Source organism: Lycium ferocissimum, chromosome 2, assembly GCF_029784015.1.
Source record: "Lycium ferocissimum isolate CSIRO_LF1 chromosome 2, AGI_CSIRO_Lferr_CH_V1, whole genome shotgun sequence".
NCBI classification, from domain to species: Eukaryota; Viridiplantae; Streptophyta; class Magnoliopsida; order Solanales; family Solanaceae; genus Lycium; species Lycium ferocissimum.
In genome coordinates this window covers 39758914-39782610 of record NC_081343.1, presented here as the reverse complement: position 1 = coordinate 39782610, position 23697 = coordinate 39758914, and the positions used below count along the sequence as shown (strand labels likewise).

The window sequence follows — 23697 nt, the reverse complement described above, 5'->3', positions numbered from 1 at the left end:
AAGAAACTTGGCAACCACGAATTTTTTCAAGCATGCATCTTCGCCTTTATACTTCTTTTCGAGTGCAAGCCATAATTCTTTTGAAGTTTTGCAGAACCGTAGACATTATACGTATCATCATCTAGTGCACTAAGGATGTATCCTTTGCACAAAAAAAAATCTCGTATGCTTCCAAGCCTCGCAATCATAAAACGCCGGTTTCGCATTCCTTCTTCAAGAAAGGGTGAGGATTTTCATTTGTGAACTTCGCATGCCTAGAGTAGTCACGAAGAACATTCTTTCTTGCCATCCTTTGAAGTTGATACCGTAAAACTTCCCGGTTTCTCTGCCGGTGCCATCGCGTGTGCAAAGCTTGGACGGCTTGACGATGCAACATTTGTCGCCCAACAATCACGCCAACAAGTTAGTACCAACGTAGTACCAAATCGCACCGACAAATTAGCCCATTGTGAGCATTAACATCACTTTCTGTTTCCATTCTTCACCGTCAATAATTGACAAACGTTTAATAAATGGCAAATGAAACAAAACAAGCACGTATAAGATATATATATATATATATATATATAATTTTTTTTCCTTTTTCCAGAATCTGTTTCACGATGAAGTTTTTATGTTCTTCAAATCGCGTCACTGTTATGAACTTTAATAATCCAACGAAGTTTTTATGTTCTTCAAGTTGGACTAGAAAAATTCCAACGGAGTAGAAAACCAGAAGGTTTTAGTCTCCAAAACAGAATACAGATTAAAATATATAAGCACTAATTTCCTTAAGATTGTTATTAAATCTGTATTGCAAAGAATACTTTGAACCAGTAAGTTAGACTAATTCCTGAAACGTAAAAACGAATTTGTCCGCTTCGCAAAATCGTAGAAAATGAAATTAACGAAACTCGAAAAAATAATATGAACAAAGATATGGAAAACCAAATCGAGCCCACTAAATTCACAGCAGTCCTTAAGGAAATTATTCCCCTCAATGTACCCGAGGTTTTGGAATCTTTCCTCCCAGGATAGAACGATTTACTCACCAAAATAGCGGTACAACAAATTCTGGTGACTACGAACCACTCGAAGGTAGTATATCACACGAGAGTTTTTAAGAAGTGCAGAGAAGGAAGAAGATGAATATCAGAAAATTTTCGTAAGGAAAAATTCTGAGGATCAACAGAAATATATAGGTTGTTTGGGAAAAGGTTTGCAACTTTTCAGAAAAGTTTGCAACCTTTCAGAAAAATTCCGTTGAAAAAACAGAGGGAAATGTTTTAAATTAATTCGGGAAAGAAAGAAAACGGGTCGGGTCGCGGGTCAGGATCTTTAATTAATTAATTAAATAATAATTAATTAAATAATTAAAGGAAATTTGGTCCAAAAAGATTATCAATCAATCAGATCATTTGACCAAATCCAAATCCAAATCCAAATCCGGTTCGAGCGATTTACGACGCGCGGGGAGACCCTCTTCTTGACCCTTTAGCAACACGAAGGAGTGCTTCTACTTTTAAGAGAGAACTTTTCTTTCCACCACCTATGAGGACAAATGCTTATTTCATAAAGCAAGAGGGAACAACTCATTTTTCCCTCCACTTCTTTTCCCTCCATTTCCCATTCAACCTATCAATTAAACCCAACACCCCCCCCCCCTTCCCCCCCAACCCCCCTTATTTTTTTTAGGTTAAAAAAAAATGATACCAAGTGGTCATTTTTAAGTTGTGTCCATTAAAAGAATGTTTTGCAACGACTGACTTTATTTCAATTAGCAACCCAGAAAAAAAAAACATTTGATAGCCCTTACTGGCCTAATAAGTTGAGGTGTCAAAACAGGCTGGTCCAGTCTAACCCAATCCAGTCCTACAGGGTCAAAAGAATTATATGGGCTAGCCCTTTCAACCGAAAGGCCTGTAAAATGACAGTCTAATCCAGCTCTAAGCGGGTTGTGTGGGCCAGGATAGGCCACCCCTTTAAGTTTTTTTTATTCTTTCGAAATAGCATTCTTTAAGTAATTTTCAGTACAATTTGAACAAGAATTTTTTTGCAACCTGAAATAAAATCCTCTACCACCCCGTTCTTGCACGAACTCTTATTACAGAAACAAAATAAATTACTTTATTTGTTCCACAGTGCAACCTTGTAAACCCGTTGAAACTATTTTAAATTGAACCTGATGGTGGTAGTTTCTCTTCTTCTCTTACACGAATGGTTAGAACCAGCTGCCATAGCCAAAACAGTAATAAGATTAATATTGCTATTCATATTGAAGTTGTGGTAGTAAGACATGATTAACAAGCCCGTTGATCAATCGACTAATCCATGATTAGATTGACTAGCCCCTTTTCTTACCTCCTGGATTGAATAGCATTTGTGTGTTATCAAGAATTGATCCTCCACCAGGTTGAGGTTGAAACGAATAATCATCGTTGCCCTGTGGGTTCTTTCGTCGCAAATCCAAGTCACATACAAAAAAAATTAAACATAATATAGTTTTTAAGACTAAAAAGTATAGTTCCAGTTTTTAATTTACTACTTAGTAGTAAGTACATTTTTTTTCATTACTTTTAATCTTTTCGTCTAATTTACTCATATTTTTTAAAAAAATTAATTAATTATTCTTTTCTGGCTTCAAGGGCTGGCCGCAGCTCAACCCTTGAGGCTGACGGGCCAAGAGAGGCTAGGCTATTGAGCTTCACTTCTAAATGGGTCAAAGAAATCTTAACCCAACCCTACTTAAATAAAGAGTTGGGTTGGGTGGGCCAAGCCCATTTTGAAGGCTCTAAATAAGGTCAGGGAGAAGTGCAATATTCATTTTTTGCGCCCCTGTTTAAAATTTAATCAGGGCTTGCTAATAATTTGAAGTCTAGAAAGCATTTCTAGAAAGATATTGTCCGCTTTTCCTCCTCCTCCTCTTCTTTTTTCTAGCTTCTTCCATGCTTATATTATATCGTTTTTTTTTTTTTGGTTGCACACACAAAAGAGAGACTGAGCGGAGAAACTACCTCATCGAAAGTTTTAATCAATATATATGTGTATATAATCTGAAAGAACTAGAATATACCTACATATATTATATATGACATGACATCGCTTAGCACTAAGTACTCCATGGCTTGCTGGTTAAACGCCTCGGTTAGGTAGCATTAAACCCAAGTTTAATTGCTAAAAAAAGATAGCTCTTGGCAAGACTCGAAATGGCTCTTTGGATTTGAACCCTAGACCCTTTCCCCAAAACATCAAACAAAACCAATCAACCAACGTCCACTTTGAATAGTCGTTAGACACTAAATAAGTTTAACTAAATTTCAACTAGATTAGTAATGCTAAACCTAAAACCGTAATGTTCAAAAAATTATTCATTCTTCCCTCTAATTTGTTCAATTTATTCTTTTCTTTAAATATTGACACCGCTGACAATAAATCCTACGTACGCCACTGAGCATGAAGATCACTCTTTCATAATTCAATCATACGATTAAAATAATACATAATTAACCTTCAAGTTTTGAATGGAAAACATGTAGGGATACAAAAACTGAAATTCTGAAGACGGAGAACAAGGATGCTGTGCTTAACGGAGGAGAAATAGTTCAATTTAAAATGGGCAATTCGCAAAATTGCCCTTCTTTTGGGGTGGTCTTTAAATTTTGCCCCTCATATTTGAAATCTTTAAATTTTGCCCTTCGGTAAAACCTATGGGTTCTAAGTTCGAACCCCCACACAGTCAAAATTTTAAAAAAAAATTCGCAAGGTAGAGTTTAAATTTCGCTATGCCCCCACCGCATACACTTGCGAAGGAATTACCAAAGTTATGCGGACCCGAAGATACTTATGCCTTATGGGCGGATTGGATAAGTATGCCGGTCCGCATAACTTTGGTAATTCCTTCACAAGTTTATGCTTGGTCCGTGATAACTTTGGTAATTCCTTCACAAGTTTATGCCGGTCCGGATAAAAGTTTGCCCATTAAAAGTATGCCCCCACGCATAAACTTGTGAAGGAATTACCAAAGTTATACGGACCCGGCATACTTATGCCAAGTCTGCCATAAGGCATAAGTATGCCGGCTCCGGCATAAATTTGGTAATTCCTTAACAAGAATATGCCGGGTCCGGTATACACGCGACCCAAACCTTGCCTTGTAATTTTTTTTTTTAATTTATGCTTTAGCAGGGATTCGAACTCAGAAACTCATGATTTCTGCGTGAACGCTTAGAGTTGCAATGCGAAGGGCAAAAATTAAAGACCAGCAATATGAGGGGCATAATTTAAAGACCACAAATATAAGGGGCAAAATTTAAAGACCACCCCAAAAGAAGGGCAATCCGCGCAAAAAAATGATTTAAAATGGATACAATGGGCTTACAAGGTTGCACTGTGGAAATAACTGGAGAAAGTCAGCTGATGAGTTAGTTTGCAGGATTGCCTTCGCCGGGGTGGTCTTTAATTTTTGACCCTCAAATTGGTGGTCTTTAACTTTTGTCCTTCACTAAAAATCTCTTAGTTTCGGGTTCGAACCCTCGCTCAATAAAAAATTTTAAAAAAATTTACAAGGTAGAGTTTGGATTCGCAAGGCAGAGTTTTGAGGCAAAACTCTGCCTCGTGAATCCAAACATCTGTCTTGCATGTTTTTTTTTTTACGAAATTTCGTGTTCGAACCCACAACCTCGGGATTAAGTCGGTGCCAAAACTTAAAGCACCACCAATCGAAGGGCAAAAATTAAAGACCACCCCAAATGAAGGACAATCCGCGCAAAAAAATGAGTTTTAATTCTTGCAATTGAGTCCATTTCATGAGATGAAATTTCAAATCATTCAAAAAGGCATAATTTGGGATTCCGAATCATGATTTCAATTTTCTTAAATGTAAACGTTGACCCATAAGTTTGTAGTTTGTAAAAATAGATTCATAAGTTAGTATATATATATATATATATATATATATATATATTTAACAATCATGTTTACCAACTATTTTTATCAAATATTAAAAGATCTACAAGTTTGTAGTATATTCGTAACATAACAAATTTACTCTTACGAACCATGTAAGAGTATTATATTAAAGAGTAGTTACGCTACAACTCATTTAATTTTTTTATTTTATTGAATTAATTAGTTTGATCAATTGATATTGTTTTTTTTTTAAAAAGTCGTCTAGTAGCGTATTAATTTTATTACGAACTATGACTTACTCATTGGTAAGATTGTATAAGAATTGAGAAAGTTTTGGTGATTTTCACAACTCATAGAGTCTTTATGTCTATAAAAAAAAAAAAAAAAAACTTAAGAAATCTAAATTACATGTCCAAACAAAACTTTAACTTTAAATCATCGTCATTTCATCTCATAATTTTAAATCATGTTCAAATGACTCCTTTAGTTAACTTTATTATTTTAAGTTTTCCTATTCCAGTTTAGTCCTTGACTCCTAATTCACGTATATTGGCTCCTAATTTCATTCAATGAAAAAATATTCTAGTTAGCCCTAGTTCTTCTCTTTGCGTAGTCGTAGTGTAGCTTTATCTTTGCATCAGCAAAAATCCCTCTGACACACGAGCTCGTTCTCTCCAAAGCCCTAATTTTTTATGATTGCTCCGATTGGAAGCCCTAATTGAAGCAGATTTCGAAGCCCCAATTTGTGTAAAGGTAATCAAGGCTGATTACCTTGAAAGAACCTTTTTCTTTCTGTTGTTATAAAACCTTGTACTTTGACAATTTTTGGTTTATGTAATGTACAACTTTTTCGTGTCTTTTCTAAATTTGGTTACGCATTTAGTTTTGCAAGTATGGTTGTAGTTATCATTTATCATTATATCTGTGTAGTGCATTTAAATTGTGAATTTATGGTGCACTTATTCTCAGCTTCACTGCACTCATTGATGTCTGTTTTAAGTAAAAAAAATTTGGTGCATTTGTTGCATAAGTTTGGGAGAAAAATCAGGTGCATTTGAGTTAATTCTGGTGCACTTATTTATGCAGCAAAGTGCGTTTTTTTGGGTAATCAAGAGAAAGAGATGAAGAGAGAGCTTATGTAGAAAATTAGGGCACGGGGTTTATCGACCAAAGATGTTATGAGTAATTTCTAATTTCATTAGCTGCAATTTTGATGAATGCTTTTGACTGGGAATAGTCTTTACAGGTTATTGACTGTACCTGTTAAGAGAGATATATCAAGGACCAAAAGAAAGTAGCCCCAATAGATTAATGACTATTTTGGTCATTTTCTCGAACAAATATCAAGTATAAGGATTATGGTTGAGTTAATTATCTTGTGTGAAACAATGTATATCAATCTGATCATTTGGGATGTTGTGTTTTGCTATTCACATCCAAGGTTGTTGAATTGTCTGTGAATAGTGGAGTATTGTTGGATGGTTGATTGAACTAATTTTCGTCAACCTTATACTATGAAACTTGGAGGTATAAAGCTGTTTTTTTTTTTCTTTTTCTTTTTCCCGGAAATAGGAAACATATAATTTTGTGGCATTGTTTTCTCAAGTCCCGGGAATGTAATAGTTTGTCCTGGAGAATTGTCTGCTTGGCCTTTTAAAGTGAAGGAGATGTAGCATGTTGACTACTGGGATTTTGACTTTTTAGAGTTTTTGGATTTGCTAACAGGTCAGTATATGGGTTACGTGCTATAGGAAAGAAAGAGACGAACAAATGCGGTGTCAATTCCAAGTGCTTCATCTTTTTTTTTTTTTTCCCCTTTTTGAAACCATGTGGCAATGCTACTTTTGGTTTCCTGCATTCTATCATCTCCAGATATCCTGTGAAACAAGTTTTATCTTTCTTGATTTTTTTGATAGACTGTATTGAAATTTGAGACTCTTTTGGATGCCTTCTAAATGCTTAGTAATTGTACATCTTGTTTACAGGTTCCTGGTACGATCTCTCGATGGGAAGCAAAGGTCGAGGGCCACCTTCCAACCTTCGGCGTCCACCTCCTGGCCCCGGCATGATGTATCCTGATTCTTTTGGTCCTCCTATGCGCAACCCACCACCAGGTGATTTCCCTCCTTTTGACAGGCTACCTCCTCCAGAGATTATGGAACAGAAGATTGGCGCCCAGCATCTTGAGATGCAAAAACTTACTACAGAAAATCAGAGGCTCGCTTCGACCCATGTAACTTTGAGGCGAGAACTAGCTGCTGCACAACATGAGCTGCAAATGTTGCATGTTCAGATAGAAACAATCAAGGCTAACAGGGAACAAGAGACTAAAGGCCTTACAGAAAAAATCTCTAGGATAGAGGCTGAACTTCAAGCTACTGAACCTATCAAAATAGAATTGCCGCAAGCACAAGGTGAAGCTCGCTCTTTGTTTGCAGCAAGGCAGGAACTTGTTGCTAAAGTGCAAATGCTGACTCAGGATCTTCAAAGGGCTCACACAGATGTGCAACAGATTCCTCCTTTGTTAGCTGAGCTGGAGAGCCTAAAAAAGGAGTATCAGCAGTGCCGGTAATTCTTTTGATAACTCTCTACTTTATTGTGCTGAAATGCAACTGAACAAGTAAGGATCTTCTGACGTAATTAGAGCTGTAATGGATGTCCAGATCCTGGTAGGAAAAGTTACACTTTGTGCTGAGATACATTCATATTACACTATCCTTTAGAAACCTTTTAGTGTACACCATTTGTTACTCCGAAAATTCAACAACGTAAATAGTTGTATACTTGTATGTCTTTTTTCAAAAGTAATGCTCTATGACTCCTTTTTGGGCCTAAATATCCTTAAAGATTAATGAACTTCCAATGTATATGCAGGTTGATTTAGGGACTTCCAAAATATTAAAACATCTAATGCTTCTAGCTATTAGTTGTGAACTTATATATATATATATATATATATATATATTTGAAACCGGTAAATAGTGATATTATAAATGAAAACAGCCGAACACTAAGACTATGCCTGTGAATTACGTAAAACATTATATACCAATGGAAAATTGTGCTCTCTCTCTCTCTGCAGGGCCCATGACCCGCTTCACCCCACCCATCCAGCCCGTTGTGACATGACTTGCTAGTTTTGCACCTTCTATTTTCAGGTCCAAAGCTAATATGAGCAAATCTATCCACCTGTGAATTGGTTCTAATATGAGTTTTCCCCAAGGATCATAGTTCTGAATTACCCATAGGTTTTTTTTTCTTACCAAGCCGACATCATAATCACGGATCAGATTCCCTCCGCTAAATTAGAACAGAATTTTTCCAGCTGAATGACGTGACAAACAAATCATCATGGGGCGAGTATTTGTAGAATCATATGGTTATGTGGAGGAACTGAGCAATCTCTCACTGTAGTAGTCACTACACAAATTTGATTAAAGGATTTAACTCAGTGTGGGGGTTAGTTCATTTTAGACTTATAGTAGTTATTTGAGGTTAAATGATTTAGGAGGCACTTCAAGGATGTCTACACATAGCTTATCATATGCAAGCATTGGAGAGGGGAGAGGAAGTAATTTTTGGTAATGCTTTTCAATGGATGCTAACTTCTTGTTTGATCGAATGATGTCTGGTATTGCGTAATTCGGTTGACAGGACTACCTATGAGTATGAGAGGAAATTGTACAGTGATCATCTTGAATCTCTTCAAGTGATGGAGAAGAACTACATGACTATGTCCAGAGAGGTGGAAAAGCTTAGGGCTGAGTTAACCAACACTTCTAACTCTGACAGACAAACAGGTAGTGCATCTGTTTAGCCGCTTCTGTCTTTTTATTTTTTTATTATTGTACTGGACATAGTAGTTGCTGAAAATTTATTGTTACGTTTATGTTAATATGTATGCAGGTGGGCCATATGGTGGTTCAACTGGATATAACGAGAATGATGTCGCCAATAATTATGCTATAGGACAAAACATCTATGCAGATGGCTATGGAATTTATCAGGTTTTTAATCTGTTATTCTTCATGTATTCGTTAGTTCTACGTTTATTCTCTCTGAGTTGAGGAAGTTGAAGACTTATTATGTAGTTTTAGATGCTATCTTTATACTTCAAGTTCTCTAAATTTTGTTGGTCAGAAACTCAGAATTGATCTGGTGGATATTGGTACTGTGCATGTAACTAGTCAGTTTACCTGCACTTCGCGCGGTTAAAATAGAAATGTGAACTTACGATATGATCTTGCTATAAATTTATCGTGATATAACTTATAAGATTTTAATGTTTATACATAGAAATATAAATATTATTCCAATTAATTCCAAAACTCTCCATGTCACCTGATTCAAACTATTTTAGTTAAAATTAAAGCCTAAGAATAAAAGATATTTTTTATCTGACAGTCGATATTGAATTTCACTAATTTTCAAAATATAATGTTCAAAATTAATAGAAAGTATCGATTAATGGACTCCAACTCCAACCGACACCAAAAATATCATTTTATCTATAGACTACAAAGAAAAAGAACGAAAAACAATTTTATTAAATCCTCAAAATAAAGAAAAAAGGAATAAAAGACTATCATCTAATTGAAAAGAAATTAAATTATCGGAAAAGATTAAAGACACATCGATGAAGGTCAGCATCATGAAGCTTAGCCTCAGATTTTTCAGCTGGAAAAGTTCTTTGTTGATTGTAATATATTCATTCCCTAACTGCTTTCGATATTCACGTGCCTCCTCCCTCCCTATTTTCTAGGATAAAAGGGAAGCCCGGTCCACTAAGCTCCCGCTATGCACGGGAAATATTGTTAATAGTCATATTGATAGATAATTAAACTGAGAAAAAAAGATCATGCAACGTTCAATTGAATGCTTAGCAAAAATGCTTAATCCAACATTAGAAGTCAAATAAAGAGTCAAAGATCATTGACTAATAGTAAATGATTACTGTCCTCTTACGCAAAGTAAAATGACACTTCTGTATTCATGGAACAAAATTAGCTTCTCCTCAAATAAAAAAAAAAATTATCTCCTCAAAAAAAAAAAAAAAAAAAAAAGAAGCTCCTTTTGAAACACCACCTTAGAGAACCTCCTTTAATTTTTTCCATATTGGTGACATGACATATTAAGTGTAAATTATATTCCTAGTTTCTAAATAGGTTTTACTTTTTACTTAAGTGAGGAAAGCTCCAAAAGCTGATAAAATATGGCAATAGTTATCAATGACATAATTAATCCATTAAAGTATAATTAATTACTTTCCATTCCTAAATCTCCTACCCTATCTTTATTTTACTTATTATATGCTAAGTTGCACGGACTCTTTACTTTCAATGCCGTACCTGTGTCAGATTCTCCAAAAATCCACTACTTTTGGAGAATCTGGCATGCACCCGTTGACATTTTTGAAGAGTCCGAGCAACATAGATTATAGTAATAATTTTATAATTCATTATCAAAATTAATATCCTCCCTTCATTATGTCAAAAATGTGTTTGCCAAAAGTGCTGTATAGTTTCAGTAAATTTTCCCAGAACATTTGAGATTAGCTAGAATCAAACTGGCCAACAAAATAACTAAATATAATCACATGGAAAATAATTTATGTAGGATATTCCGACATGTTCATTGAGCAGGAATTATAATACTGTCATTCTAAAAGAACACGAACTTTGCTAGGATATATAGGAGTTCAATATTTTCATTAAGGGATTCAAAATATACAGAAGTAAACATACGAAGAAGGCAAGGGGATTCAAGCTCCACCCATGGATCCACTTATGATATCAAAGTTTGATAGACAGTTGGACACATTGACAAATACAGATGCTAACCTATATTTGGGAGTTTAGACTGCGTCTTCTTAATCACCAACTCACAACCACTAAATTATGGTACAAATTTCAATAGTAAGCCAGCGAAACAGAAGAATTTATGTTATCATCTTGTACAACTGAAAAAAGGAAAAGAATTTTAAGTTGTAGCGAATTTTGTGCGATCCCATATGATAATACTTATTAAGACAGGACAATTTCTGTAAATAGTAATCTTCAGAGAGCAACGCAAAGGAAGAGATACAAAGAAAGCATCCTGTATCTCGTTGATCTTAATATTATACTATAATATATCTTAAGCTTCAATTTTTATCAGATAAATACTAAAGACAAATTCATACCACTTATACAAAAAAGCCTATCAAATTACAGCGAAAGAAAAATTGCCTTTAGCAGTTCATAAAGATTTGGCAGCATCTTGATCTCTAACTTGATTGTGTGTAGTGATAAGTTTTCATGAAGAACCATATTAAGAAGAGCAAGAGGAAGTTTTTTTTGCTGGCAAGTGAAAGAAAGAAGAGCGAAAAAGGAATTGAAAAGAGGGAAGCATTATGAAAAGAAGAGGAGATTACGTACGTCTAGTATGGACGAAAGCATAGGAAGAGATATAGGGCAGTTAACAGTTTTAAAAGAAGTAGACCTCTGGAAAGGAAGTAATGTGTGAAATTCTAAAAGACAGGACTTTTGGCTTCTTAAAAGTTAAAACAAAACAAAAAGAGGGGAAAGTAATGGGAAAAAGCAAAAATAGGAGAAAAAAGATAAATGTGTTTTCTAGTCTTAGGAACTGCCACATCACCTCCTTCATGTCCCTGCTTTATATTGCTATATAAATATAGATCTTTGTGTTCTCTTTTTTGATCAAAACTATTTGGTTTGAAGATACAAAGAATGGGAGAACGGGGGAAAAAAAACAAGGGGAATGGAGCTGTGAAGTGAAAATTTTAATAATTAGTTTACCTACATAGATTTTGACTCTTAAAGCCAGGGTGAACCTCTCCTCTAACATTAGCAACTCTTTCTGATGAGTGCCTGAATAATTGCTGTGGAATCATCACTCATGGATATTTTAAATTTGAACTTCCTTTTCCATTTGAACATTTATAATTCCTAATCCACTAGTTTATTTGGTTGTCAGGCGAGCCATCTGAATTTGATTGATGTAGAGGTAAAAGGAAAATTTCCATTAAAAGCACTTGGACGTTTCTTGAAACCACGTTAAGCCTTTAAAAAGAATAAACTAGATTGCTGCAATAACACATTTGATTGTTATCTAGAACTATCTCCTAACCAAATAGTGTAATTCCAAACTTGCTATTGTATTCATTCTTTTGCCCAACCTATTTTGCTGAGTAGAGATGTATGGTTCATTTATTTGAAGTCCAATAGCATGAAGTTCAAAATAAACGGATAAGAGGACTGAAGTCTCTTTATCAAATATTAAAGAGAGATTGAAGTCCCTTGTTTCACCGGAACTGTGTCTCCTGTCTAAATTCTGGATTAAATGAATGTTCTTCTTCATTATTATTTGTCGCGAGTGCCAAAACCTGACCTTATCTCTACATTTTACATGGCAGGGCAGAGGCCCCCTACCAACAGGGACTAATGTTGGAGCAGCTGCTGCGGTTACATCTCCGCAAGTTGGAGCTCAGTCTGTGCCTCCGTCAAACAGGCCACCTTATGATGCATCAAATATGTCCGGTAATGATGCACAAAGGGGAATCAGAGGACCCGCTGGACATGGTTATGAAGCACAAATGGGACCAAGTGGTCCTGGCTATGATGCACAGAGAGGATCCGGTTTAGCAGCTTATGAAGCTCAGAGGGGGCATGGATATGATACAATGAGGGGACCTGGGTATGATGCTCAGAGGGCTGCGGGTTATGAAGCTTACAGAGGACCTGGGTATGATGGATATGGAGCACCTGTTTATGATGCTCAGAGAGGAGCTCGTTATGATGTGCAAAGGGGAGCCAGTTATGATCCCACCAAGGCCTCCAACTACGATGCATCATCCAAAGGCGGTGTTGCAACTCAAGGACAGGTAGCACCTACGGGAAATACCCCTCATGGTCAAGCTCCCTCACCTGGTCATGTTGGTCCTGGGTACGATGCATCAGCACAAGGTGGAAATCCAGCACGTAGATGATTTCAGCTCCAGTTTTGTGTTAATTCTTGAGGAATATTATTTATCTTGAGCATTCACTTCAATTTTACTATTAGCAGTCTCCCTAGAGATCTATTCACTGCATGAAGTGACTTGAGGCTGGTTAATGCAAAAGAAGAAAATCTTGCTTGTAGATGAGCTGCGTAGTAGGTTCAAGTTAACTATATTTGATCTTTCTTTTAGGAGTCTCTACGAGTTCATATTTCACATTTAATGATATTGTCTAGTACCATATTGTCTAGTACCATCTAAATTGAGGTCGGTTTACTTGCCAAAAAAGTTCACAGAAGCTGATGGTGAGCCTTGAGCTCAACAAGTTATGCAGTGAAAATGGAAGCTCTTCTGGGCAATCTTTTATTGTGCCTAATACGTTCTCTTAGGCATGATAGTGTGTTTTGAAGTAGATGACATTGAGTAATGCTTATGGATGATTGGTATATTTGACAATAGATATCTCTAGTTGCTAGTCTTGAGAAATAGTTGAATCTATAAACACCAGAAAATTGTACCAGTAGGAAATATAGTGAATTTTCCAGCTAGAGATTGGTAATCAAATTGGAAGACATTGCACTACGTTAGTGTTTGTTGCTACTTGTCCTTAAAGTTTTGGTTGGATTTTTTTTGATATATATTCCTGTAAACCTTCATGCAAAGATGCTTTAGATGTCGATGTCAATGGTGTTATAATGATTAGAGTTGCTTTAAGAAATTCTCTCTGAAGAATACAGTATATATACGACCATTTCTCCTTTATTTTCACTAATTTAATCATCCATCTGAGAATGTTGCTCTCTTTCGTTAAATATAAATATTTGATCTAAAACATATTAAAACTCAAGTCTTCAAATTTCCTTGGCTGTTTCCTAGATAAAATTTCCTGTGTATAATTTAAGCTCATTCTTCATATATGGCCATGCGGACAAAAATAGTACTAAGAGGCAGTCTAATATTCACGACGTGACAATTCAAATCGCAGTGCATTTAAATGCTAATTTAGGTGATCTCATGCTCAATGTTTGCATAATTGGTATTCCATACCTGTTGTCAGCTATGCGAAAAATGGTACTAATTGAGAAAACATAAAACTTTTGTCTAACACCATGGGAAAAGAAAAAGGGGTACTCATGTACACTTCGGCCATCTAGTTTACCAAACATAGCCAAAATATACATTGCCTGTACACTTTGGTCGTATAGATAGTGTATATGCATGTATAGTATACATATATACTTTATACATGCCTATACCCTTTGTCCATATATTGCAAATTAGATGGCTGAATGGTGGTATTTGATTATAGAAGAAAAGTCTTACTAGAAAGGTCGGACCACGAAAAACCCGAAAATATATTTTCATACTTTGATTCAAAACCCGCGTGCTTACAAATTCAAAAATTTGCCTTTCCCGGCAAAGGCATTACGCTTCCATGGAAGAAGAGGAGGATGCGAATCAACGGCATAACAAAGGTAAAAATCACTTTCTATACTTTGCGAAACATCATTAATGTTCTATATAGGGTTCAATTTTATACAATATTTCTGAAATTCATATTCATTTGTACTCAGTGCACGTGCGTTTACCGATCCGAGGCATGGAATCAGTAATAGCTACAGTGAGTGGATACCATGGTACGGAGCGGTTTAATCTCATCAAATTGATAGATAAGAGCGGTGCAAGTTATGTCGGCTCAATGAACCAATCGATTACTCATTTGGTATGTGAGGGTTTCACTATCCCAATTCAATTATTTACCAGAAAGTTGAAAAATGTTTACTCTCTTTGTTATGTAAGAAGCTAGGAATTTTATTGAAGAAAGCATTAAACATTTCGTGCTCCATCCGTCCCAATTTATGTGTCTTACTTTCCTTTTTGGTTTGTCCCAAAAAGAGTGTTTTTTCTATATTTAGTAAGTTGAAAATTCAAATATCTTACATTGCACACATCTTTAATTTAGGATTACTAGATTCAAAAGTCTCTTTTTAATCCTTAAACTTTGTGCCCAGTCAAATTAAAACACTTAAATTGGGATGGAGGGAAGTATTTCATTAATAGTGGAAGACAACATAGCATTTTGGTTCAACAAATCGCGACACTATAGTCCCCAAAAAAAAGGTATTGCAAGAAGATTTTTGGGGGCAATGGATGGTCTAATGGGCAAGAAGCCACAATTATAACCATGGTATCACAAAATTAATCTCGGTGTCTATTGTTGCCTGGTTGGACCTTCACTATGTGTGAGGAAACTATCTTTAAATAAATCTAATTATAAGTATAATCTGCTTAGGTTGATTTTTTGTGCTAAACCTGGAGGTTTGGTGGTTTTGTTCACCTTGTGAGCTGCAAAAAATAGACATCTACCGAAATTACTCAGACAACCGTTCTGATTTTCTTCTTTACAAGGTTAAATGTTCTGCCAATTGGAGTATAAGAAATACTATATAAGTTTCTGCTGCCCCACCTTCAATTGGCGTGTCCTTTGGGTATTTAACTGTTCTTTTCTCATAAATTCGGTGTTTTCTGCCAATATGGTGCCATAACGTGAGAGCCATTCCTCAAGATAATGCTTAAATTTAGACAAGTTGTTTGGTGAATCCATGTGGTGTTAATGTGTATGCTGCTCCTGTTGGTTAGGTGTGTTGGAGATTTGAAGGGAAGAAATATGAGCTTGCCAAAAAGTTCAGAATATCAATAATCAACCATAAGTGGGTTGAAAATTGTATTAGCGAAGGAAGACGTCTTCCGGAGGCTCCCTACACATTTCAATGGTATACTCCTTCCGTTTCACTTTGTCCGGCACTATTTCCTTATTAGTCCGTCCCAAAAAGAATGGCCCATTCCTATATTTCCTTAATGAGTAGCTTCTATGGCCATACTAATGTTATGACATGTTTAAGGACACAAGTTATAAAAGGTTTATAGCCACACAAATGTTATTAAGACCGCAAGCTTCGAAAGTCTGCCTTTCTTTATTAAATTTTGTGCCAAGTCAAAACTATAACAAACAAAATGAAATGGAGAGAGTTTAATACTGGCTTACTGGTTACTGCAATGGTTTCCTTTTTAGGTTCTCTTGGTTTGCATAACTAGTGTTTATTTTTCCTGGCAAACTTTTTTGGACTGGACTTGATCTTTGGGTGCCTGTTGCGGGAAGGTGATCCTCATAGCAAGCGCAGGCCATTTCATTTGAAGAAAACTAGATAAAATAATATGAAATTTTGATAGAGAATGTTTTCATTATTCTCCAAAATCTAGATTACTTTTGGACTAAAATGTCATGTTCTGCTGATGCTATTTACTTGATGAGATCTCTATGCTTCCAGATGTCTACTGACATAAATATTTCTGTTTAGTCATCTAATGGCTGTGAATCAAGAAAAGACAAAAATTTAGCTAATCAATATCGTTTGCGCTTATAAATTTCTAAAGAGAAAATGTATATGCATGACTACATTATCCTTTTCAGATTTCTCTTGAAAAGTCTATCTGCAGTATTATTTCATTCATTCTTCTCAAGACAGAAAATTTAGCTTGTAGCAGTCATTCCTATTTCTTACTTCTGAAGTACATCAGACCGAAATATCTTATAATTTATTAACCAACATTTGATTTATTAGCAGAATGTAGCAATTTCTTTCTTTGTAAATTGCCTGTCTGATAGCTACTGTATTGCTCATCTGAAAGTTGGTTGTATAGCTTGCTTACTATCAATTATATCTCCAGTCCTACAGCTGGAGTCTTATCCCTTGGCATTCATTATTTGCAGCGGCCAAGAGGTGGGGCCGTTAATGTTGGATAATACACTTTTTAGAGAAACTATACAATCGAATCACTCCAAAGAACCAGCTATTCATATTGAATCTGAAGAGGATTTCAACTCTTGGTCGGATTCAACTTTGTTAAAAGAGGTGCATTCATTTTTCGTCAATGCTCTTTATCATTTTCATAAATAGATCTCGTGGGTAGTTCAAAGTGCATTTATTTAAAAGTTCAAGCTCAAAGATGTGCCTTTGGGTTGTCAATTGAACCACGTTAACCTGCTGTCCCTGGATATATGTTTCAACTTTTGCAGTGCAAACTTCATCCTATAGCTAACTTTCGTCCAGTACAATTTTTATCGATGCATGCCGTAGATGTTGTATGCCTTGGCTAGTAACTATTGTAATCTATGTCATTTATCAAAAAGAGTTAGTGCAGTGTAGGTCGAAGTTGATCATGCCCCAACCTCACTTCAGTATGTGCTTAGTCTGGAAGCTCTTGTGCCCTTCCGATTTTAATTCATGTCTCAATGTCGTGAAATGCGGGGCTCTTTCAGTGAGACGGATGAGAATTAACAAATGCAGTGGTCAAATAATGTAGGTAGGGATGGCAACAACTCAAACAGTTTATAACAAAGTGCTATGTAATATAAAATAGGAGACCGGTCTAGTGGTAGCAGCTCAACATCTTTGTAAATTGTGTACTGAGTTAACTCCTTAAAAGCACCTTTGCATTCTTAAAATAGTAGCCACCTGGAACAACTAACTCTATGTTGCTCTTCATTTATTTCCTTTCTCCTTAGTTTTCTGAAAACAAACTAGTTTCCTTTATTCTTTTTCTTTGCTTTTCGTTTCTCTTGCCTTTATACTTGGACTCAATTATCCACCATCTTAATGGCTTTCTTGCTCAGAACTTTAAATTGTTAGCCTTTATGTGGCTGGTTACTGCAGTCTGTTGCTCTGGAATTTTCACGTAAAATGGATTTGTGTTTTGGAATAGAGATGTTCTTACTTTACTTTGTTCCATCTATTTCAAATGACTCATACAAGTTTCAAGTTTGGTGTTGATTTTGGTCTGATTGAGCAGTAGACAAAAAGTTCTTTTTCTTCTTTCAGTAAAAGGAGCTGAAGGTCAGTTGTCAAATCTAAAATAAAAGAATTGGAAGAATTTTCATCGAACTAGCACCTCAATTTTGGTAATCAAGGAAAACAACACGTTGATTCAGTTTAGTTCAAGTGTGCATATGTACTCTTAAATTGCATTCCGATTTAAAATATTACTTTATAGAAATGTTCGTCCAAACTTCTCCATGACTCTACTTATTGGATATATATTGTACTGTAAAATGTGTGCCGAAACATATCTATATAAAACCATTATAAAACACAGCTTCATTTCTTGCTTGTATGGTACTGGTTGCAGAATTTGTTTCCTGAGATGGGTAAACACAAGGATAGACCAAGGAGGAAATCAAATGCCAATATTACGAACAAGGATCACCCCTCCAGCAGCAAATATTGTTCTGATGAGCACTCGTTACAAGGCTCACATAGGACAGAGGTAATAACAATTATGACTGTCATTATTTGATGCATTACTTTCCAAACTTTAATTGATACTCTTCTTTTCCTATTTTTTTTTCGTGTAGATTGAAGAACTGAATTTTCCCTCTTCAGCATCGCTTAAACCCAAGAAGAGAAGTTCTGAATTTTCAGAAACTTCTCGCAGAAGTCGTAGATTGGTGAAGAAGAACAATTATGGCGATCCTGTGGAGATTATTCCGTGTTCAGATAAACAGAAATCCCGAATACCAGCTCGTCAGGAACCTGAATCTTCAGCTCAATTTTACAACTTGGATGTTGAAATGCCTGAAATCTCTGTGAACAACAGTCATGGATCTTGTTTTAGCTGCTATGAGTCGGAGCCAAGTAGAATAGACCTAGATGGTATTGAGGAAACTGAAGTTAACAGACTTCTTAGTTTACATGTCGAAGGTGCCTCGTCTAACCTCACTGGAAATCAACAAGAGCCATGCCCAGCTGTTGATGGGGTCCAAAATGAGAGTGATAATATGTGCAAATTGTCTACATCAACCGCATTATCCTGTGTCATATGTTGGACAGATTTTAGTTCATCCAGGGGGGCGCTTCCCTGTGGTCATCGTTTTTGTTTCTCATGCATCCAGACGTGGGCCAATCATATGGTAAATCTTCCTATCTGTCTTTTCAATTTTGTCTGGTGGAAGTTTTCTTCTCATTTCCAATTTTGGCATGTCATCGTGATGAGATGTTATAATTTAATCTGTGCATGCAAGTGCAGCTTCTGATTCTTGGATGTTTCTTTTTTGTTGCAATTGATATTTACTTTCCACAATGCCTTCATCATAGGCATCAAGCAGAAAAGTTTCAACATGCCCTCTGTGCAAGGCTAGTTTTGTTGCCATTAGAAAGGTTGATGATGCAATTCCTGCTGATCAGAAGATATACACCCAAACTATTCCGGACCACAATCCAGAAATGGACATATATATACTTCCCGTGGGTGAAACACCAAGATTCCCTTCTAATGTAAGTTCAATGACAGTTTTCATTCTATTCTGTATGGTGGAGAACATTACCTCCTGTTTGTTTGTGCTGTAATTGATGTGAATATCTATATCTCATCATTGCCATCCAAGAACATGTATTACCATAATATTGGTTACCTTTTCTGCATCCATGTGCCTTCTCTTCCTACAGGTGCAGACAAAAGTCGGATGCATGAATAGCCTATTCCCCTTTTGGTGTAATGAGTGTGACTGGGACATATTAGTTTCCTGTATCAAGCTATTCAATGTTATAGATCAAAGTAGGTTCTTACTTCTGATGCTCATCTGATTCTTCATAATTTGTATTAAAAAGCTGCCCTCACACTGTTGTTGAAGCATGGTTACTTATGGAACTACCTGTCCACAGCCGACTTAGGGCTGTTCCCTTTGGCACTGTAGACTTTTCTAAAACCAGTAACCAAGAAAACAATTTTACGCTTGAAAACTTCTATCTAGTTAATATAGGTTGAAGCCAAAGATGTAGGTTAAAGTATCTCGTTTGCAAATACGGAACGAGATACAGCCTGAATGTTGGAGGTCACACCTGCCATGAGTTCCATATGTATTGTCATTGTCTATCCTTAATGGCTGTTGTGGTTGAAATACGCCTTAAGTAAAATGAGTAACAGAGTGGTACATCAAAAAACTGCTCTTTAGGGCTAGTCTCGGTAGGATTGAATGGCAAAACAGCTATGTTATTTATTTCAGTGTGCGATACCGCAACATGAAAAGACTCTAGAATAATTTTTTTCATTGCAGTTGTTTATTCTACATGTTCTGATGATTTCCGTGAGTTGCTTTACTTTTTTCCTAAAGCCTGTGTCTGTCCAAACATTCACAAAGAAGAGAAGAACAGGAGTGAAGTATGTTATGTGTTTGTATCTTGCGTTTCAGTTTGCCGAGCTCACTTTTATTTGTCGTTTCGGTTTATGTAGTCATCAAGAACTCCGGTCTGTTGTCAATGCTCTTGTCGAGAACCAGAGGACCTACTAGTCAAATGTCATCTCTGCGAGACTCTCTGTATTCATTCCTATTGTCTGGATCCTCCATTGTTTCCATGGACATGTATGCACTGCAAGGATCTACAGAGGCTTTACCGTCGTAGCTGGTAATTTGCATACCTGGAGGTATTCATAAGCTGATCTTGAAACTAGAAGATACCATAGGAAAAAAGAAAAGGGAAAACAAGGTGTCAACCTCCCACCTCTTTGAAGTATAAGGATAGGTTGACTCAGGAGGTGTGAGACATGCTTGATTCACTTGTAACAGTACGAACGATGGAAATCATTCGATGGACAAAGCTCCTCAGCTAAGGCATCATTTTTATTGAGTATTTACAACATTTTTCCTTCCCGAAGTCTAATACTAAAAACTTAAATCGTTGGCTCATGATATTTAGCTCTTGTTTTTCTGCACAATGACCAGACCTTGTTATTATTCTGAAGCTAATTTCATAAACTAATGCAGAACACTAAATTGGTCCCTACTGGCATCATACAATTTGTGGTGAGTAAATCATTTTTTCATAGGTTGGTCTCTTTTTCATGTTCTTTAAACTTGAGATGACAAAATGTTGCACTCCTTGGCCTTGCTCTCTACAAATTTTCCTGTACCAAGTCAATCAATCAGCTGAGGATCAATCCAAACTAAATAGGATTTGCTTTACGAATCTTATCTATCCGTGTCATTTTCCATGCGATTATTAGTTTGTCATTAATATTCTTTTAAGACTATTAGATGTGTCCAGAAACCTAACCCTTTGTTGTTTTTATCTAGTCTCGCACTTATTCTTGAATGACATACAAGTTTCTAAACCTAGCGTAAGGATAACAACTGAGTCTTCTATTTAACCGTATATGGAACACTATCTTCATTTGTCTCTGATCTCAGCCAAGTGCGCATGATTTCAAGGTTATACTTTTCTTGGATTTTGAGCGACAAAAAATGTCTTTTTGAGACGATTAAACTCCATGGTTTTGGAAAAGACCAACTGGATTTGATGTGATTAAGGAGTCCGTGACATTTCGCACCCTTAATGTGTGCTCTATTTTGTGATTTTCATGCTATTTTTTTTTTTTTTTTTAAATTTTTATTTTTATAGCTTGCACCCTAACCTCTTCAACTTTTTGCAAAACTGTAAAACTACTCTTTTTATAAATAATACATGAGGGCAAAATGGGGAATACAAATAAAAAATCTTTTTAGCTAAAATTTATTTATTTTAGCGTAGAAGTATAGATGGAACTGAAACTCTTCCCGCCATCTATCATTAAAACGTGGGTGAGATTAGATTAAGCTTTCCAAGCGTAAATATCACTGAAGACATCATCACTTCTTAATTATCCATGGATAAAAAGCAAGGAGAAATTGAAAGGTCCATCAAAGAAGAAAATATTGAAAGGTAAGAAATTTAGGGTAGATTCAGTATGAATCTTCTTTAATTTGTCATTGGAGAGTTGAATTGCCAAAACTTCTTGTTTGCAAACCAAAAAGGCAGGTTTCCATGTCTATTAAACCGTCAAACAATTGTAGATGGTGTCATGTAAAACAAAAACAAAAATGATCAATTCATTTAAGTTTTTACTCTATTTTGGATAAAATTAGCATTACTGAAAGCTACAAGTGTTTCTCTTCAATTTAATAAAGCATAATGAAAACTAGGATTAATTGCACATCACAGTGCAAAGTTTCCAAATATTATATTCATCAATTCGATAGAAGACTAGATTGGCATAAAGATATAACAATATGTGGAATTATAAATTTGTGAAATTGAAAGCTAAAGAATGAAAACATCATCTCTAAATTCCCTTGAGGATGTTGTTCCATTCTTTGGAACAAACTGAACAAAAGTACTCAAGGAATCAATTGTGTTTTTTTTGAGTCGTTGTTTCCTAACTCCATCACTTGATTTCTACTCTGCAAAGAAAAAATATACTCCGACTTGTTAAAGACTTGACATGTAGTGGAACTATGCTATTTTTTAAGTTAAAAACAATAGATGTTACCTTGTACCCTATTTGCAGTGGAACGAGACAAAAAAGAATTGTTTAAGCTTTCTTTAGATTGAATATCATTTGTTTTTTATTATTTAATGATTTTTTATTTGTATTCCCCATTTTGCCCTCATGTATTATTTATAAAAAGAGTAATTTTATTGTTTTGCAAAAATTTGAAGTCAAATAATAATAAAAAAAAGACAGGGTGCAAATCACAAAACAGAACACACATTAAGGGTGCAAAATGCCAAGGACTCGTGATTAAGCGATCACTGTATTGGAGTTCTTGACAACTGTGAATGAAGTGTGACATCTTGGCGAGTGATATACGCCATAAAAATAGAGTGCTTTGCTGGCAACATGAAACTGAAGTGTCATTTCCAAGATTTATGGTATTGAGAGTTTGTTACAATAACTGCTGACTGCTCCTTAATCCTTCATTTCCGGGACTTTTTTCTACTTCCATCTTTAAGCTCACCATATAATCTCTCCAACCCCATCATCACGAATCACCATTTTTCTTTTAATTACGTGCAAAGCAAGAACTAACCAGCTGAATAAATACCAATTCAAGATCTTAAATTACTGCGAATACAGAAAAGTCATTGTATTCACTATTTCATTTAGACAGTGAGTGTAAACATAATAACAGGACATTTTAAACCAGGATAATGGTTTAAAAAAGGTCCCTAGACCATTGGAGTGGTTTTGCCCTCTGTTAAGAAAGTGTTTGTTCCTACCCTTGTCATTATCAAAGTGGCTCGAATTACCCTTATGGGCTAATGACAGTAGCTAAAGAGAAAATTTAGACCATTTACAAAGTTCTAAAGAAAATTCTACCATTCAGAAGAGAAAAAATGAATGAAAAAGGGTTGCATTTCATGCAACGAATAAAGGCATAATTGGTAATCGTAACTTGCAAAGAGGACCACCTAATTTGTTTGTTTATAGAGAATGAAACCACGTTTTTCTCCTTTGAATGAATCCAGCTGTAAAAGAATTCAAAAAAGACATGAATAAAAGAAGGTGAAAGTTGTTAGTGTTACTCCTACTATTTACCATGGGTCGACCGATGCAATCTCTTGCCTTGCGCTTCTTCCGCCTATACAAAAATAAAATTAAAAAAATTACAACTAATTATAATTTTTTTTTTCCAGTAATCTATCACTAAATAGCATGTAGTTAATGAATTAACGATGATTTTTGTTATTTAGCCATACAATTTATCCGTTGCTCATTTTTGCTTCTTTGCTTTTGTAGTGAGCTATAGGAATACAAGAAGTTTGACCACGTATCGATAATTAATTGAATGAGCAATTTAACTAGGAAAGTTGAATAAGCTTTATATTATCAACGAAATTTAACTGAATATAAAAAATTATTTCTTGTAGATTAATAACCTATTTGGCTAAGTTTTCGAGTAGCCAAAAGTGTTCACTTATTTTTTCTTTTCAAAAAGTGCT

At 35.5% G+C, this 23697-nt stretch overlaps 2 protein-coding genes across 4 annotated transcripts; both read left to right on the top strand.

The window, feature by feature from the left end:
• Positions 1 to 5450: 5450 nt before the first annotated feature.
• LOC132037006 (protein FLX-like 2) lies at positions 5451 to 13101 on the top strand. The gene is made up of 5 exons (XM_059427441.1): positions 5451 to 5640; positions 6873 to 7455; positions 8542 to 8687; positions 8794 to 8894; positions 12302 to 13101. The coding sequence occupies exons 2-5, from the start codon at positions 6893 to 6895 to the stop codon at positions 12872 to 12874; spliced, it is 1383 nt and encodes a 460-aa protein (XP_059283424.1). The 5' UTR covers positions 5451 to 5640; positions 6873 to 6892; the 3' UTR covers positions 12875 to 13101.
• A 919-nt stretch (positions 13102 to 14020) lies between these two features.
• Positions 14021 to 20719, top strand: LOC132036989 (uncharacterized). 3 transcript variants are annotated; one of them, XM_059427422.1, is made up of 8 exons: positions 14026 to 14358; positions 14458 to 14606; positions 15524 to 15657; positions 16656 to 16797; positions 18071 to 18208; positions 18297 to 18851; positions 19036 to 19215; positions 19387 to 19749. In XM_059427422.1, the coding sequence occupies exons 1-8, from the start codon at positions 14319 to 14321 to the stop codon at positions 19522 to 19524; spliced, it is 1476 nt and encodes a 491-aa protein (XP_059283405.1). In that variant the 5' UTR covers positions 14026 to 14318; the 3' UTR covers positions 19525 to 19749. The 3 variants fall into 3 exon arrangements, with proteins under 3 accessions (XP_059283415.1, XP_059283405.1, XP_059283397.1); XM_059427414.1 differs by lacking the exon at positions 19387 to 19749 and adding an exon at positions 20171 to 20719 and having other exon boundaries at positions 14035 to 14358; XM_059427432.1 differs by lacking the exon at positions 19036 to 19215 and having other exon boundaries at positions 14021 to 14358.
• The last annotated feature ends 2978 nt before the right edge of the window (positions 20720 to 23697 follow it).

Excerpts from the sequence above, each read along its gene's own strand:
- LOC132036989 (XM_059427414.1), top strand. The coding sequence starts at position 14,319 with ATGGAAGAAGAGGAGGATGCGAATCAACGGCATAACAAAG. Across the intron at positions 14,359-14,457 it reads GAATCAACGGCATAACAAAG|TGCACGTGCGTTTACCGATC; the intron begins GTAAAAATCACT and ends ATTTGTACTCAG. Across the intron at positions 18,852-19,035 it reads AGACGTGGGCCAATCATATG|GCATCAAGCAGAAAAGTTTC; the intron begins GTAAATCTTCCT and ends CCTTCATCATAG.
- LOC132037006 (XM_059427441.1), top strand. The coding sequence starts at position 6,893 with ATGGGAAGCAAAGGTCGAGGGCCACCTTCCAACCTTCGGCGTCCACCT. Across the intron at positions 8,688-8,793 it reads TAACTCTGACAGACAAACAG|GTGGGCCATATGGTGGTTCA; the intron begins GTAGTGCATCTG and ends ATATGTATGCAG. Across the intron at positions 8,895-12,301 it reads ATGGCTATGGAATTTATCAG|GGCAGAGGCCCCCTACCAAC; the intron begins GTTTTTAATCTG and ends TTTACATGGCAG.